This window comes from Nelumbo nucifera, chromosome 4 (assembly GCF_055504915.1).
Source record: "Nelumbo nucifera cultivar China Antique chromosome 4, China Antique-T2T, whole genome shotgun sequence".
NCBI classification, from domain to species: domain Eukaryota; kingdom Viridiplantae; phylum Streptophyta; class Magnoliopsida; order Proteales; family Nelumbonaceae; genus Nelumbo; species Nelumbo nucifera.
The window spans coordinates 19,861,917-19,880,305 of record NC_142652.1 but is presented as its reverse complement, the minus strand read 5'-3'; the positions used below and the strand labels follow the sequence as shown (position 1 = coordinate 19,880,305).

Below are 18,389 nucleotides of genomic sequence, written 5' to 3'. Positions count from 1 at the left end.
CTTGCTGAACCAGACTGATTCAAGAGCTTATTGATACCACTCCTGCTGCACCTCCACCTCCATAGAAAACTCATACCATGGTCACCAGATCGATGAGCTCCACAGCATCCCTTGCGATGGCTACCACCAGGTATCCTATTCTGGCTGCCCTTCTTGCTGACATCACACCGAAGCAATGTGAACCGGCCACTTATTCTAGTGCGGCCAAGCATCAACACTGGCAACACTCTATGCAACAGGAATACCATGCCTTCATGGACAATAACACTTGGAATCTTGTTTCGTACCATCCTAGTATGAATTTAATCGGAACAAAATGGATTTACAAAATCTATTTTGTAAATCTGGGTTTTTCATATGAATCCAGTCCCTCCTTGCATATATGGGTTTTTCATCCACATCACCTCTAGTTGCTTGGTGCGACAATATGGGTGCTACACACCTAGCTGCACACCCGGTGTTCCAGGCATGCACCAAATTCGTCTTCTGGGACGCTGTTCATCCAATTCAAGCCACTTACCAGATTCTTGCCCACATCTTTACAGCCACTGTTCCTCCCTGTCTTGTCAGTTTTTTTTTTCACTTCATGGAGCTACACAACAGGGGGTAGCCTATCCCCTTCCCCTTAACCCCCCAACCCCTGGTGACAGTAGGATTTGATCCCAGGTCTCTACTCCGATGAATCAAATAACCTACCGACTGAGCCACCATCAGTAGAGAAAATTAGCATTAATTCTAGCTATTGCTTTTCTACTTTGTTAGATTTATTTAGTTACAGTCGAAGCTTCTTTTGATCAACAAACAATGTAATTGATAGTTATAATCCAAAGCTTTATATTATAGCTGTTCATATTACATATATACAAGATAGGGTCTGATGAGATTTTATGTAATATAACTTATTGGAATACCTCTTTGGTATATCACGCCAATCTAGGGTAGGGAATTCCCCAGATGTGCATGAATCAAACAATAAATAAAGTAGTTGTGAAATGATGCTTCAAAAGGGAAAAAAAATTGAGTAGTAGATGACAATAGAAAAAACGAAAAAGAACCGTAAATCTAAGAATGCCCAAAATACTGTTTAAAATCGAAGATCAAGAAGAAAAAACAAAGGTTTTCACCCGTGATATTATTCTTAAATTTTTGTTATTAAGGCTCGGTTTGGAAGGACTACAAATAGAAATATATGTAAAGTGCAAAATCTTGTATTTTGTATGTATTTGTACAGTACATATTTATATTTATACTTTTTTCCAAACTAAGCCTATTATTTGCTATTATTTAGAGCAATTTGTTCCTCATTTAGGCCCGTTTAGAGGTCTAGAATTGGATTCCAACTGTTTGATTGAGCGGAACGAAATTACATTCCTACTGATTTCAATTCCCATTTCCATTCCTATCTGAAACAAACAGATTATGGGAATAGACCATTTTCATTTGAATTCCGGTTTTGATTCCAACTGCGAACCAAAGAGACCCTTACTTTTGAGGGTTAGGTTTCATGACCATCATTATTTTTTTCATCAATAAAGCCTTTGTTAAAAAAAGGGAGTTAATTTCTATTTTAATGTAGGATAGAATTAAAAGATGGTTTATATTTTTTTCATATATTTTATTTAAAGTAAGTTGAATGACAACCAGATAATCCAAAAATTTAAGGTGGTGTGCAGAAAGACCGGAAAAGCCAAAAATCAAGAAGTTTCAAACGAAGCTTTTGGTCTTTCCATTGCCGAAAATAGCTTTTGCAACTATTTTTAACAGCCCAATGGACCATGCTACAAAACAATCTTGATCTTTAAAGACAAAACCCCAAAAGTTTAGTGTGTCTTCTTGTCTACTGATTTGTCAAAAGATCTACTTAAAAAGATTTGTCAAACTGCCCATTTAAGTTAACTCATGACCCAATGGTCCCACATTCCTTACCATATACTTAAGGGCATGCGGATTATTCCTTCATCTGCATATTGGACCAATCACCTTCAAATCATTTACATATATTTATTTATTTATTTTAGATCCAACAAATTTTTCTTGTAATATTGGGCCAACCACCAACCATGATGCCTTGGTAGATAGAGATCAAATCAGCCCCCCACAACGTCCTACAGCACATCCCCGCCGTGTATTGGGAACATCTTCCGATGATGATATTATCATTTCTGGTATTAACATCGGGAGATATTCCCAATACACAGCGGGGATGTGCTGTGAGACGTTGTTGGGGGCAATCTTGTGGGGGGTTGATTTGAACTCTGGTAGATCACATCATTTCTGCACACATGGCTAGCTTATTATGCTGACATGGCATATTATGATTGGTCCAGTATCCTAAGGTTCCATAAATGCATAAAGTATGTTGAACCACAACCAACTCAATAGCCTATTTTCCACATCAGAAAAAAGCCTTACTTTTTAGTGTCTGTTTGGGAGGACCAAAGAAAAATCGGGTTTATTCCTCATAGGACACGCCTCACGCCAACCTCTTTCCATGGCAACATTAAATACAGGAGATGTTTTCAGTGCACGGGTAAAAATGGTGTGTGTGGTGTGAGGAGCACTATGTAAGGAGCAAATCCAGATTACACTGAAGCACTGTTTTCAAAATCGGACCGGACCGGATGGTCAGACCAAAAAAACTGGGAACCGATCACATGATCGGTTTCATTTTCCTCCAAACCGCTTTTTCCCCCCAAACCGTTGATTTTGATCAGCAAACCGCTGAACTAGCTAGTTAACCGTTCGAACGGTTTTGACCATTTTCCATTTTTTTTTATTTTTTTTGTTAGAACGGGCTAGCTGTTCGAGTCGAACGATCGGACCGTTCGAACCAGTAACCAGACCCCTGACCGGTTCGGTCACCGATTCGTTTTTAAAAACCATGCACTGAAGCACAGCGGCTTTGGGCTTCTTAAGGTGGGCCCAACACAAACAGTCAATCAATCTTTTGAAGGGCTATCAGGTTCAGTCTCTTTGAATAACGTTCCGAGGGTTTAAAAGCTGCTGAAGAAGCTTAACTACATGCTCAACTTAGCCCTCCCCAACATATCATTATTTAATGGTAGTAGGCATGGTTTCGGAACCGCCGTTGACCTGGATGTTTGGATAGTTTGGCCTGAGAACCGTCTAGGCAACCAGTTTCGTTTTACCTAAACCCGGTCCCTGGCCAAAAACCGTTGAATCAGTCAATGACCTATTAATTCAGGTGGTCAAATCGTCAATCCATTGATCCATTTAACAATTTTTGGCCATTTTTTATCAAAACGGACCATCCATTCGAACTGGACGATCAAACCGTCAATCCAAAAACTGGTGGTCAGAATGGTTCCACTTTCGGGTCGTTTTTTAAAACCATGGTAGCAGTTGGCTATTTAAAGTAAATGCCTATATCTGAAAACCTAGTTCTCTCAACTCTCGAGCAAGAAGCCTCAGCCACGAACCAAAGTAATGCATGAAGAGATATTCATGAAGAGACTCCTTTGCCCATTTGCTAAAAAATCATGAACACATCAGCAACAAGTCAAGACCAGTTTTGAATCTAGAACAAAAGTGTATCTTGGCCATATTTTATAAGGTCCCATAACCATGATCACAACCAAGGTTTAAAGTATTGATACGATGTATCGGTAGTTAGAAATGGTTAAAATTTTATTTTTTTTAATTATTTTTATATTTTGGTTTTATGGAAAGATTTTAACATGTTTTTTATTATTAAAAAAAAATGAGGGTTCAGACCGTATCTTTTTCAAAAAATACGATACGATACATCCTGTATTGGGCATATCGTATCGAAACTTTGAACCATGATCCCAACAGAAGTGAACTCTATCAGGGATCTCGTATCATTATCATCACCATCTCTTTGAATTCCAAAAAAGTTTGCCACGTAGCTTTTTGACACATTAAATTAAAAGAAAACTAAGTCGATATGAATTTTGTACATGTGATAAACAAGCCTATGAGATAGTTAAACTTGAACTATGTATACCCCACAAGGGCTACAAAGGGATCGGATGGAATCAGGTATTAGTAGATCCAAATTTGATTCGTTTATATTTGGATTTGAATCGAAATTTATCTGAATTTATATAGTATACGAATTGAATCTGGATTGTAAATGGAGCATTGTTAAATTATCAAAATGTTACATATTATTAATAAATTAAAATGAAAAGAACTTTGTATGTCATGAACAAAATGAATTGAAAATAACCAATCAACTGGCATCATAAAAATAGTAACCAATCAGATGGGTTTGCATCAAAATTCATGAGACGTTTTGATGATAAAAATTTCTGATATTATATCTTTCCAACATCACAAATTTTTTCTTGATCTAGTTATGAATGGATTGAATTTGAATTGCCCTTGATTAGAATTTGAATTTAGACAAATAGAAACTGTTTGCAACCCTAGAGTAGTTGGAACATGCTTGTGTTTTTGTACTATTTCTTCTTTCTCTATCAAAACAATTTTATTAAGATAAATAAATTTTAATAATGTTAAAAAAAGAAAATAATTGTCAAATTCAAAAGGATACAGAAGGAATTAAAAGTTCCAAGGCAGTTAAAAAACAAAGTTGCGGTTTGCTAGACATGGGAGGACATTAAAATAAATTAATGAATTTGATTAGACAGAAGGGCAATTAAACAAACCAACTTTAAACGATGATACATGATAGTTACAATTTGGTGAGTCAACTAAATCCAATTTTTTAATCCTTTTTTTTTTTCTACCAGAAGCGATGCATTTCCCATTTCTCAAGTTAACCAATACCCATCAGTAGATTCGTACCCACCCCACCAGGTCATCACCAAACACAACCATGAATATTATAGGAAGAGGTCCCCAGTCCCCACCCTACGTCCAATACATTAATAACTGAAATGGCTTGTTATTGGTGTTTGGGGTTGTATCAACTCTTTGTCACATCTCAACCACATGACTTGCATGATATGAATTATGTTTTAACATTTAAATTGTATTTATTAGATTCTTTTACCATTTCCAATATCTAATAAAGCATTTCCTAGTCTTTACCTAAACTATTTGAAATATGTTTTATATATTTATATTTTATTTAGGGGGTGTTTGTTTTTCTGGATTTTGAGAGTGTGGATTCTATTAATCAATAAGAAGAATATGTTCTTTCTTCAGATTAATGTAGAGATTAGGGAAAATTTATTTTCTTGAGCATCACTTAGTAATACCTAGTCTCTCAAATGGATAAATAATTTTTTTACTTAGGGAAAAGTTACCAACACTTGGAATAAAATGCTCCTTTTAATAATAGATTTTTATGATCATTGATTAATTTACCTACAAAATATATACCCGGATAAGTAATTTACCAAAAACCCAACGAGCCTTATAGTTATTTTTGATTTATATGAATTTTCCTTGCATGTCCATATGTGTATTAATCAATAATCATTTTATTTATCAAAAAAAAATCCTAAAATCATTTCAATGTATTCATGTGTTTCCTAATTGCATCCATGCGTCCTGATAATTATCTTGGAATATGCTTTTAGATATTCTTTTCGATATTATTACTTTGAACATTTTTTTTTTTAATTTTGGTGCTGGTGATGCAGTTTTATCCCATAGGGGTCAGGTGCTGTACGCTACACCTAGCTAATTAGTAGTTAGGGTCCATTACTTTTTACAGTATGAACCACCCGTGCTTCCTCAAAACAGTGGATTTCTTACCACCAAATTGACACCGAGTGAATTGGCCTAATGAAGGATCTGATACTTTGACCTTGGTCCTGTAATATAGTTCCAAATAAAGTGATGCATGCTTTAAAGCAGATAATGGGGCAGATGTCATCACAACACTGGACTAATGCTCTAATGCAAATTGCCAAGCACTGCTGGTTGGTAAGATCTCCTGCTTGAAATGAAGGGGTGGTTTATAGGTTTGAGGGACGGGTTATTCCTGTTGTGTAAAAAAAAAAAAAAAAGAAAAGAAAAGATCTAATGCTTCCACCAAGGTTAGGGTTTGGAGATATCCACACGAATTACCATTCTAATGTATCATATCCTTCCTCATTATATGTCATAAATATTCTCTATATGTATCAATAAATTCAAATTCATTAAGCTTAATTTGGAAAGAGTATTGTATAGTACAAATGCATACAAAATATAAGGTTTTGCACCCTAAACATTTGTATTTGCACTCCTTCCAAATTGAGCCTTAGCTGTGTTTGGAAGCGGTATAAATATACTCTGTTGTAAGAATATAAAGAAAGTAGAATGCAAGTTATCGGTAATCGCTATCTAAATTGGAACTTGTAAGAGTTTGATGTTGCAAAATCTTGAAACTGGGAATTGCAAGGAAAATGAGGGTTGAGTCGTGCCACTGGGTCATTCTCCTTAAAACCGCATTTGTCCTCTATGGTGTAGTCGGGTGATCGTAAATCGGTTGGCAAGATAAAACAGCCCACAAGTCACTTGTAGGCGTGCATTCGCTTACCAGACCTCCACGAACCGCAAAAGATGATGCTTAGAAGTTTACAGAGAAGACAGGGAAGAAGACTATCAAAGATTGATGTGTGTAAAGATTGGGTTGACCAACTTCGAAGAGACACGTTTTAAATTGAAAAGGTTTAATTCGGTTAAAACAAAACACTAATTCGGTGCATCGCGCGTACACGTACATGCACACGTGCCCACGCCCCATCCTGGCCCGGCTTGGCGCATGTGTGTGAAAAGCACCCCCCCCTTTCTCCCACGCATGAAATATCTATAGTGCTCTCCTCCTATGGGTCCCTACCCATAGAGAGAGAGCAAACTACACATATACTCTACTTCCACTCCTTTCCCAAGCAATGTGGGACAAGGAGTCTTCCCATGCACTCAAGGGTGGGAAGAGGAAAAGACAAAAACAAGAGAGGGAAGAGAGATTCTTGAAATTTTGAATCTCCCTCCAACAATCCCCCATAAGATTCAAAATTACAAGAAGATCAAACAATTTGAGCATCGTAGTGAGAAAAGTATTCATGGTGATATCTTTGGGACTTCAATCAACACTTAGGTATGACAAGCTATGTTATAGAGTACGGGTGGAGTCAGATTCCTTCAACCTTTCCTCTTTGTCATAACTAACTAACTGGCCAACCAACTCAATTCACCAGTTCTTTAGTGGTTATTTTCTTTTGGAACATTTCGGCCTTGTTCCCTTCTTGGAATCATGAGTATTTTAGAGAGTCAGCCCTAGATCTCTCTTAGAAGCAACCACACTTCACACTCACTAAGGTCAATTATTAGTGTGCACTGCACATACTATTCCTAATTGATTAAGTGCCTTGTGCTCAACCTCCTCAAACTGTAGTGAGCACTATCTTGCCTCGACATCTGAAATGGGACACAAACAATAGTGCTTTCCCAAGTCATCCAGTGACTCGTTTTTACCCATTCAACCTAATTTCAGAGATCTCCTTTCACATAGGTTGGGTATCCATCACCAATGACTTATGTAATGGGCTTCAGCCCCATTCCCACTGATGCCTCATAAACCACCTTAGAAGTCCATGGTTTGGTTAACGAATTTGCAAGGTTCTTTTCAGACCTTACAAAATCCAGAGCGATTATACCTTCGTTGACGTATTGTCTTACCAAGTTATGCCTTAAGCGAATGTGCCTTCTTTTACCATTGTATGTCTAGTTCTTGGCTCTAGCTATTGCAGCTTGGCTATCACAATGGAGAGATATGGACGGAACCAGTCGTGGCCAAAGTGGTATATCTGCGAGCAAGTTCCTTAGCCACTCTACCTCGGACCCCACCAATTCTAGTGCAATGAACTCTGCTTCCATTGTCGAACTTGTATTGCATGACTGATTTACCGATTTCCATGATACTGCTCCTCCACCTAGAGTAAGCACATATCCACTGGTGGAAGTACTATCATTTGAATCTGAAATCCAATTTGCATCAATAAAACCTTCTAAAATAGGAGGAAACTTGAGTAATCTAAACTAAAATTTATGGTTTCTTTTAAATATTTTAATAATCTTACTAGAGCTTCCCAATGTTCATTTCCAGGATTATGAGTATGCTAACTTAATTTTCCCATAGCTATAGCTATGTCTAGTCTTTTACAGTTCATTAAGATACAAATCCAATTATACTTGCATAGTCCTTTTGTAAAACTGGTTCTTCTACATGTTTCCTTAAGTGAATACTACAATCAAGAGTGGTTTAACCGGTTTATAATCATAGTGTCCAAATTTCCTAAGAATACACCAATCGGTTTCCTAGAGTGTAAATAGGAACCAAATTGTTGGGCCCATTTACACTCTTCACATTTGGTAGAAGCGATAAATCAAACGTTACCTGGCCCCCTATTGAGACCAAGCAAACCAGCAGCAGTGATGAACAGATCCATCAAGAGTGATGTTGTTAATGCCCTCGAGTTGCTGAACATTATGGTTTCTATCACAAAGTCATCAACGGTGTAAGACCCATCTCCATACGTAACCTGGTGGAGGAAGACATGTTTCGACAAGGTGACAAACTGGTGGAGGCATTGTTCGGAGTCACAGGAAAGAGGCGAGTACGAAGAAGACGAAGATGGTTTGGTGGTGACTGAAAGCCCTAGTGGAGAAATTAGAATCCCTAAGAAAGCCCAATATTGAGATCATGAAGGGTAGTAGGGCACCAAGCATTGAAGCAGCTCAAGCTCTCAGTTCTTACTAAAAAATCCCTATCACCAACTTCCTTTAAGTAACTGTGTTATTGATTCTTCTCGCTTTACTTTACAGCTTTCTCTTAAGTAATTGAACAAATAGATTGTTCTTCATTATTCTTGAAGAGCTTGCTTGAGAATTCATAGAGAATGCTTTCAGTGCTACAAACAGCATGTTTCAGGATGGCAATCTGCAACTGATCTCCAAAGAAAAGAAAACTCGTCGAAAGTTTAGTCTGATTGTTTTTGCTTGCTGCCATTTACATTTACAGGTGAACATCTGTTGATTTTTTGTCTGCTCATTTAGGAGTCTTGATTCAGCTCATAGAAAGAGCAACATAGGAAAAGGAAGCAAAAATTAATGGGATTGCAGGCTGCGACAGAGGGTAGGCTCATGGTGTTAAAGGTGTAAAGAAGTGTTGGGAAGGAGATAGAGACGTTAACTAGACCGGAGAGTTTTTTTTTTCTTTCAATTATCGATGTAAAACTTGACATATGTGAGCTTTACATCAATTTGCGATATTTAATTACACTCTATCCAAATGACTGTAAAATCAGACCGGAGTATAATCTTACACCAGTCCAGTGTTTACATTGCAAACAAACCCAGCCATAGGAGCTAACAATTTTACAACATGAACCCTAACCATGAATGATAGCTGAGGTGATCACTCAACATCCTTCCGAATATGGAGACATTGGATCTAACTCATGTAACTATAGGCTCTCTCTAATATGGTTAATGGACCTGCACCCTTGTCAATCACCCACCCCCTTAATCCATTGTACCCATAAAAAAGAAAGGAAAACAGAAAACCTAAACCTAACTCAATCAAGGGCATAACAAATCCATCCCCATAAGGGAAAGGGATGAGGAGAGGGTTGAGTGACCCAATTAATCCGCCCAGCCCATAGACATTCCTTCTTCCTCATTAAACTAACTACATGTGCATCTGCACATGCTTACTTCTAATAATACACCTAACCCTATCTTTTCTGAGTACCAAAAGTAAATATATGAACCATTAATTGCTTTCGATTTGTGGCAATTATATTCAATGAATGAATACCTATATTCTGACATCACTAAAATATATTCGGTAAAGTCCTAACCTACGCCATATAGGTTAAGTATACGCGTTGACATTCATCTGTAGCAACACTTGCACATAGGTATCCATATATGATATATACCAATAATGTCTGAATTCAGTATTTAATTCAAAGTTCTCTGACCAATTACCAAACTGCCATCACATATCATCTTTCAAGTTCAAGGTATTCAACTTGGTTTATGACCAAAATACCCTTGCCCAGATATTATTTTACCATTTTTTTTTCCTAGTTTCCACTTTCCAAATCACCGAGGAAGCCGATTCACTGATTTGGGCACGCATTGTTTTCGGATGGTCAAAAACTATTATCTTCTTCGAAAGACAACAATGGTACAATAACTACAGTTATGTGGCACACGTATTTGGGCCTTAATGGGTCCCAGTCCCACCTTTCTTATCGGCACAATTTTGGACCCGAAAATCCTTTTGACCTGACCGCCTTAAACCCGTTGGCCCAATTCAAAGGGCCCACTTCATGTGACCCGATCAAAATTTAAGAGAGCTCTTTTGTCTTTTACTGAGCTACTAGTGGCCCATTTATTAAAAATTGAGGTGGGCCCATGCCCCAAAGTCCAAAACCACCCCCGTCCCCCACACTGCAGAGTCCAGCCTGCAGATGGTCAGATCAGAACTCAGAACATCCATTCGAATTTCAAGGTACCCTGCAGTCATTAACAAAATGTCAAGGACATTAATGATAATTACGTTACACGTTAATCACCATCGGAGCAAAGCTTTCACAGAAAACGGATTAATTAATTGCTTTTTTTAACCTCGCAGCGCAGAGTGTTGTCCTTGGAAAGAGAGAAGTTAAGATAAACCCTAGGAATCAACAACATTCGCGGGAGAGAGCTGGATAGCCTGGATTAGTGGGTCCTCGGTGAATAGGTGATCTCTGTGTATCGTTTTTCTACTAATTATTTTAAGGAAAAGCAAGAACTTCTGTAGTAATCTTCACGTATGTTTCATTTGCTTACTCTTCAGTCTTCACTGGTTGATTAAATTTGGGTGGCATAATCACGTTGATCTTCATGCTTTGTTTCTTCAAAGTTAGTGTTCTAACCATTTCTACTTTTATTTGCTTTAATCCCACTCGACGCCTCTCTACTGGCCATCATCAATCACGCTCTTTCTGCTTTCTCAAGTTTTGCTTTAATTCGTTTAATTAGCATTGATTTTTACCGGAAATGGTAAAAATCTTTTGCGTGGTTAAAACCCTAATGCACATGAAGTCCGCTCCTTGGATGCGATTCTTTCGATTTCCTTCATCGGAAAATTATATATTTTTTGGCATTCTCTGCAAATGTGTACTTTTAACAGTATAGTTCCGGATTCCGGATTTTCGCTTATCTGGTTGAATTTTGTTTTCTCTTTCTTTTGAATGTATTAAGAAATGCATTCTTGTTTCTTACTCTAAAATTGATGCTTCATCTGTTAGTTTTGTGTATTTACTTCTTTTTCTTTTTTTCATTTTAGGCGAAAAATTTTGCTAATTATATTGGGATTGACTTTAATTTTCTTTAGAAACTGGAATGTTAGGAGCTTTAAAATATTTTTTTGTTGTATTTATTGTTTGTGGTGCATGCTTGACTTGAGTTTCAAACGCGTTAAGTCAGCCATTTGTTTTTGCGATCTGGGTTTTGTCGGACTCAGAAAATGGATTTTAATTTCCTCTCTTTTTCCTTTTTTCGGCAAAATGCTTTTTTTTCGATTAATTATCATATTGGTTTTATTGAAAAGCAAAATTTATGTAAAATATGGATTTCTGTTAAAAAGTATTACCTTTTTTTATTTTCCCTCTTGTTTGCTAGTAAGCCTATGAGGTGTGCTTGAAAGCGTGTTGAACATACTGGTTCAACTGTTAAATCTGACTTTTTTTTTGCTGGGTTTGTGAAAATCTTTGATGGGTTTTGGGTATTTAAGAAGCTCCCGCTCTTCTTGTCTCCCTGTAAGAGAAGTCGTAGTCTCTCTTCCTCGTTAGAGATCTACTGTTTCCATCTATCTATTCCTCTCATTTTTTATCTCTTTTTAGATCTTTTGGAAGGAAGCAGAGGGAGCAAGAAGGTAATGTTGATCTGAACATCAAACTTGAAGGAAAACATATAAATGAATTCTAGCTAAATGTTGATCTCATAATCTGTTTGAATTTTTCGGTGGTTTAGTGGGTTCTGTTCTCTTCTTCCTGATTTGTATTTCTGGCTTCGTTTGTTCTGAATTGACCTCTGAGAGATTTCCTTGCTGTTTTCCCACTTTCTATTGGGTCTTTTATGATTTGAAAATGAAGATCTCTTGTATGTTGGAATGAATATCCTCACAATGCACAGATCTACACTTTGTTGGATCCTATAGCTAGGACTGACTCAAGCTTCTCAGTTCTCATATTTATCCGTTGGCATTCATTTACTGAATACGAACTAGGAATCAAGTCAATTTTTTGAAGGATTGGCTGGAAATTCATGCAAGGAAACTAAATGTTTTGTCAAATTTAACAGTTTCTTCATATTCTGGATATACTGGTTCAGGTCCTTTATTTAAGTTACTCTTGCTATTTGTATTTGTCTGTCGGTTCCATCCGTTACCTGTACTTCAGAATTGTTATTGTTTCTCAATTCTCATTTTGTCAAGTTTCTATTTATTTCTATGAACTAAATCATACACCAAGGCTCATCCTCTTGCCATTCCGGTCCACTCTCCTGCTCGAGACAGGTTTTCATTTCTATTTTCTGGTTTGAAATATAGTTCTGATTTCTGCTGTTTACGAAAAATATTGACGGATGATGTTTTAAATTACAGACACTGTTCTGAAAAAAAAATTACACTTTTTTTTGAGCAATTTGTGTTTTTATTTAATGAGTCAGCGACATTCTTCTTTTACTATACATTACTTCTATAGGAGAAAATTGACATGTTATCTCTGCATCTTGCCACACACTTCAGGGGTTCTGTGCTTTTCTCCCTCACCGGCATATATATAGATCTTGAAGTCATGACCTTTCAGATGTTTCTTTCCTGTCATGATATGTGTGCATTTCTATCTTTGCAGATTATTAGTTACAACTGAAAATGGTGAAGATCTGTTGTATCGGAGCTGGGTATGTCGGTGGACCTACCATGGCTGTAATAGCACTCAAGTGCCCCTCAATTGAAGTGGCTGTTGTGGACATCTCTGTACCTCGTATCAATGCCTGGAACAGTGACCAGCTCCCCATCTACGAGCCAGGCCTCGAAGATGTGGTGAAGCAGTGCAGAGGAAAGAATCTTTTCTTCAGCACTGATGTAGAAAAACATGTAAGCGAGGCAGATATCATTTTTGTTTCAGTCAACACCCCAACCAAGACAAGGGGCCTTGGAGCAGGCAAAGCTGCTGATCTGACCTACTGGGAGAGTGCAGCACGCATGATAGCCGATGTCTCAAAGTCCAACAAAATTGTAGTTGAGAAATCAACAGTCCCAGTAAAAACAGCTGAGGCAATTGAAAAGATTCTGACTCACAACAGCAAGGGGATCCACTTCCAAATTCTTTCAAACCCAGAGTTCCTTGCTGAGGGGACTGCAATCCAAGACCTTCTCAAGCCTGACCGTGTGCTCATTGGAGGCCGGGAGACTCCTGGAGGCCGAAAAGCAATCCAGGCATTGAAGGATGTGTATGCCCAATGGGTACCTGAAGACCGCATAATAGCTACTAACCTGTGGTCCGCTGAGCTTTCAAAACTTGCCGCCAATGCCTTCCTGGCCCAGAGGATCTCATCTGTCAATGCCATGTCTGCACTCTGCGAGGCAACTGGTGCTGATGTTTCCCAGGTATCCCATGCTGTTGGTAAGGACTCTAGGATTGGGCCCAAGTTCCTTAATGCCAGTGTTGGCTTTGGCGGGTCCTGCTTCCAGAAAGACATCCTCAACCTGATTTACATCTGTGAATGCAACGGCCTCCCTGAGGTAGCAAACTACTGGAAACAGGTCATCAAGGTGAATGACTACCAGAAGAACCGTTTTGTGAACCGGGTTGTCTCTTCCATGTTCAATACAGTCTCAGGAAAGAAGATTGCTGCTCTTGGATTTGCATTCAAGAAGGATACAGGTGACACAAGGGAGACCCCTGCCATCGATGTGTGTAAAGGGCTGTTGGGGGATGGAGCCCGTGTGAGCATCTATGACCCTCAGGTCAGTGAGGATCAGATCCAGAGGGACCTTTCAATGAACAAGTTTGACTGGGACCACCCACTTCACCTTCAGCCTATGAGCCCCACTGCTGTGAAGCAAGTGAGTGTGGTTTGGGATGCATATGTGGCAACCAAGGATGCCCATGGTATATGCATTCTGACAGAGTGGGATGAGTTCAAGACTCTTGATTACCAGAGGATATATGATAACATGAGAAAACCTGCATTTGTGTTTGATGGAAGGAACATTGTGAATGTCAAAAAGTTGAGGGAGATCGGTTTCATTGTGTATTCGATTGGTAAGCCTTTGGATCCATGGCTCAAGGACATGCCTGCTATGGCATAGAAGAGAAGCGTAAATGGGGCTTCGCATGCCGGCTCTTTGTTAAAACTGAAACTGAGGAAGACAGTTTGATTCTTTAAAATTTTTCTTTTTTTTTTAGTTTTCTGCTTATTGCTATTAGTCATGGTTTATGTTGTTTCTTACTTGTGAACACTAGTCAACTAGAAGTTACTAATTCTTCCATCCCGAGGAAGCTAAAGAATCTTTCTGTTTTGCCTTACAATGTATTCCATGATGTGATAGTGCTTTACTTGGCCATTACTGGATGACTAGAGTCAATGTGTACTTGTCATAATAAACTGTTACAGATAAATTCATTGAGGCTTTAGAAAATAGAAATCATTTGTCTATCTGTCATCTATTGTTGTTTATTTGTTCTCTTTAACCCATCTTAAGCAGAATTGTTTCTTTTTAAGCTTACAACTTTTTTCCCTTTTTAATTTCTAAGAAAGAGTTGGCAGCTCATGTTGCTGTGGATTCTCTTCTTGACAGTTGACAGTGAAGACTTTAGAGAAGGGATACATTCAATTTTTCAATATTTTAGCAGGTTTGGCCCAAAGCGCAAACATTCCAGCTGTTTCCATCACTGACCAATGATTCCCCCATGTTCAAGCTTCCAATGTGCCATGCATAAAACCATGAAAGCATTAAGAAAAACTGCTGCTCCCAAAAATGTGAGTCTTACCATATGGAGCAATGGGGCAATGTGTTGTTCTTCTATGGTTTCTCTGGTTTTGTTCCACTTACACTTGGACGAGAATATATTAAGAAATATAGTCCCTTGGCTTTGCAGTTTGCACCGACAAATTCCCACTGCTCATTGTATGACGAAATTTCCACCAGTGGTTGATTAGTCTGTTCATCTAGCTGAGTCGGTAAGAAAACACCAAAGGATTAAATTCACCATCAATTCACGTCGCTTAGCCAGCCTGGGACTGGAGTCCTGCTCCTTGACCATGACATTAGCCCAGCCAATTTGCCTTGCCGTTTGTGTTAGGTTAGGCCGAAGTAAAGATAACCGGCATCTTCCCATTAGCTGCCAGACTTTGACTCAGTTTTGTTGGGCTCGACTCAATTCACCAGAGTTAGGCTCAAAGACAAAATAAGTGATGGCGGTTTCAGATTTCAACATCACTGGGACCAAACTTTTGGACTGCAACAAGGACTGGGAATGAGTTTGGTGATTTTAGGTCTTGACCCAATCGTAATACGGACGGAAGAGGACGACAGCCCCAGGAAACCACTAAGAAAAGCCTTTCTGCTGCTCCAACCGCGTCATTGATAGTCGCATTAAAAGTTGAACTGAAATCCATGGGGCCACGCCCACGGAAACCAAACTGGGTCTCCAAACAATCCAAGCAGGTGATGGTCTGGCACCGACTGCGCGTAGTATAGTAGTGAGTGGAATAGACAAAAGACATTCTTTCTAATGATTCTTTTATTCCTGTCTATAATGTTATCTTCCCTCATTGAGAAGTCCGTTTTCTCATAATCTCATCTACCCTCAAAGTTACCACCCTAGACAATTTGCTGTATTCAAAGGTTTTAAAAGGATAAAGGCTTTGTTGAGGGGTAATGGCTTAGTATTCAAGGTTTTAAAAGGTTAAAGGTTTGGTTGAGGTGTAATGGCTTAAAAAAGGTGAGGTGTAAATTTGAAGGCATTGCAAGGCTTAAGCCAAAGTTTAAGAAAAAATTAATTAAAGTTTATAAATTGATGAAAATAATATATGATATATTAAATTAAAATGATAGAAAAAGTATACGTATATATAAACTAGAAGTTTATAAGCGAAAAGTTTTGGTATTTAAATATTAAATGAAATAATAACTAATCAATTAACAATTACCAACCGTGGGGTGACTCAATTGGTATGTTAGCTGGTTGGTTTCAGCATTAACACAGATTCTATTCCCACAAATCACCGACTTTGGGTAGGGGGGTTATTAGTGATGAGTATCACCAAATACTGAAAAAAAGATCAATTAACAATTATAAACATTTTACATTTTATGTAAAAAACTAATTTAGAAAAAAGGAAACAACTTAATTGATTTAATCTATAATAATAATAATAATAATAATAATAATAATAATAATAATAATAATAATAATAATCGATGAGGGCGGATTTGGCCCTCCAGTGAAATTGTGACACCTGGCACCTCATGCAAGCCAAGTGCAGCCTCTTGACAACTGGGCAGCTCGGGCAGCTCGGCATAGCTCGCCACAGGCAGTTCGACAAAGCTTGCCACAGCTCGACATAGCTCACCACAGGCAACTCGACAAAGCTCGACATAGCTTAAGGAGCTCGACATAGCTCCCCTCCCCCCCCCCAGGCAGCTCGCCACTTGCAGGGTAGCTCGGTACGGAAGAGCAGTTCGGCATATCGCAGGAAGATCTCCTGTCTGACAACCGTACTTGACAGATCCAGAGACCTGCACCCATGTCTCTTGCTAGGCGGCGTCGTGCCTGCCAGCCCTGAGAGCTGTCCCTTGCCTTGGAGAGCCGTACTCTGCAACAGCTGCCTGCACCTGCCACTTCAGCTCTAGCAGTAACGGCTACGGCAGAGAGAGAGGCGGTTATGCTTGACTTGATAGAGGCTGTTACGCCTGATTTGACAGGACACCACTATATAAGGACTCCGACCCCCAAAGACAAAAAAAGAAAAAGAAAAATGGAGGTAATCCCTGCTCCCAAGCTCTCTCATTTCTTTAATATCATCTTCAAGTTCTCTACAATCGGAGTGCTAATTTAAATGTCGGAGAGTCCCCGCCGGGTAAATACCCCCAGGTCCCCTGCTTCAGTTCTCGCAGGTCCCTCAGCTCTCGCCGCCTACAAAGAGGAGGAAAAGATGGAGTTCTCGCAGGTCCCTCATCTCCCACCGCCTACAAAGAGGAGGAAAAGATGGAGTTCTCGCAGGTCCCTCATCTCCCACTGCCTACAAAGAGGAGGAAAAGATGAAGTTCTCGCAGGTCCCTCTGCTCCCGCCGCCTACAAAGGAGAGAAGATCATCTCATGCAGAGGGCAGTCGGGTTGCGCTACACCAGGGAGCTCCACCATTCTCTAAGTCACAGGTCGCCTAGGAGCAAGGCAAATGACGAGTTCACCAAGGTAACTCACCACCAAGGAGCTCCACCATTCTCTGAGTCACAGGCCGCCTAGGAGCAGGGCAAATGACGAGTCCACCCAGGCAGTTCGCCATCAGGGAGCTCGACATAGCTCTCCCCCAGGTAGTTCGCCATCAGGGAGCTCGACATAGCTCTCCCCCAGGCAGTTTGCCATCAGGGAGCTCGGCATAGCTCTCCCCCAGGCAGTTCGCCATCAGGGAACTCGACATAGCCCTCCCCCAGACAATTTGCCACCAGGGAGTTCCACCATCCTCTCCTGGGAGCAGGTCAAATAACAAGATACTTAAAAAAAAAACAGTACGTGACCAGAACCGATTGCATCAATAATAATAATAATAATAATGAACTTATGAGGCTTTTTTATGTAAGGCTTAAGCCTTGAATAAAAATCCGTGTACATTGTATACCTCACAGCTCAAGGATTAAGCCTTTTTTAAAATAATAGTTGTATCAAATCATAAAAATTTCAAGAGGACAACCCGCGCACAAAGTCTGAGCTCTTGGGTCAAGGGACACAGGACCCTGGATGGATATGGGGATCACATAACTTGCCACCTGTCACATGCTTCAAGGACTTAGGGCTACCATTTGATGGCTCCACATTGATTGCCAAAGGTCCGTACAATCACACGAGTGATTAACTGTTAACCATATCATTTCGAAATGAATTTTAGATCTTTATTCTGACTTCCCTTGTTCAAAAAAATCCAGATAAACCATAGGATTTCTAATCTTTTTCCGCAAACAAAATTTTGACCTAGCTGATCTATGAGATATGGCTTCTCAGATGGAGGGTGTTGACTCTTGAGACATGTTGCAAACATTGGGGAGCCTATATGGGTGTTGTAAGTACATGGAATTGTGCACCAGCCCACTTGCAATGAGAGGCTCAGAGGCCCTCGGGGGAGTCTCCATGAGCAACCAGCCTGAAATTAAGCTTCTAGAAGGA

At 39.2% G+C, this 18,389-nt stretch overlaps 1 protein-coding gene across 3 annotated transcripts; it reads left to right on the top strand.

Annotated features, from left to right (window-relative positions):
- The first annotated feature begins 10,587 nt into the window (after positions 1-10,587).
- LOC104597982 (UDP-glucose 6-dehydrogenase 3-like) lies at positions 10,588-14,650 on the top strand. Of its 3 annotated transcripts, none has more exons than XM_010259813.2 (2): positions 10,588-10,696; positions 12,852-14,650. In XM_010259813.2, the coding sequence occupies exon 2, from the start codon at positions 12,872-12,874 to the stop codon at positions 14,312-14,314; it is 1,443 nt and encodes a 480-aa protein (XP_010258115.1). In that variant the 5' UTR covers positions 10,588-10,696; positions 12,852-12,871; the 3' UTR covers positions 14,315-14,650. The 3 variants fall into 3 exon arrangements, with proteins under 3 accessions (XP_010258115.1, XP_088759733.1, XP_010258114.1); XM_088903607.1 differs by having other exon boundaries at positions 10,657-10,766; XM_010259812.3 differs by lacking the exon at positions 10,588-10,696 and adding an exon at positions 10,844-11,872.
- Positions 14,651-18,389: the final 3,739 nt, after the last annotated feature.

Bases quoted from the DNA above. Each gene is read 5' to 3' on its own strand.
- LOC104597982 (XM_010259813.2), top strand. From the start codon at position 12,872: ATGGTGAAGATCTGTTGTATCGGAGCTGGGTATGTCGGTGGACCTACC.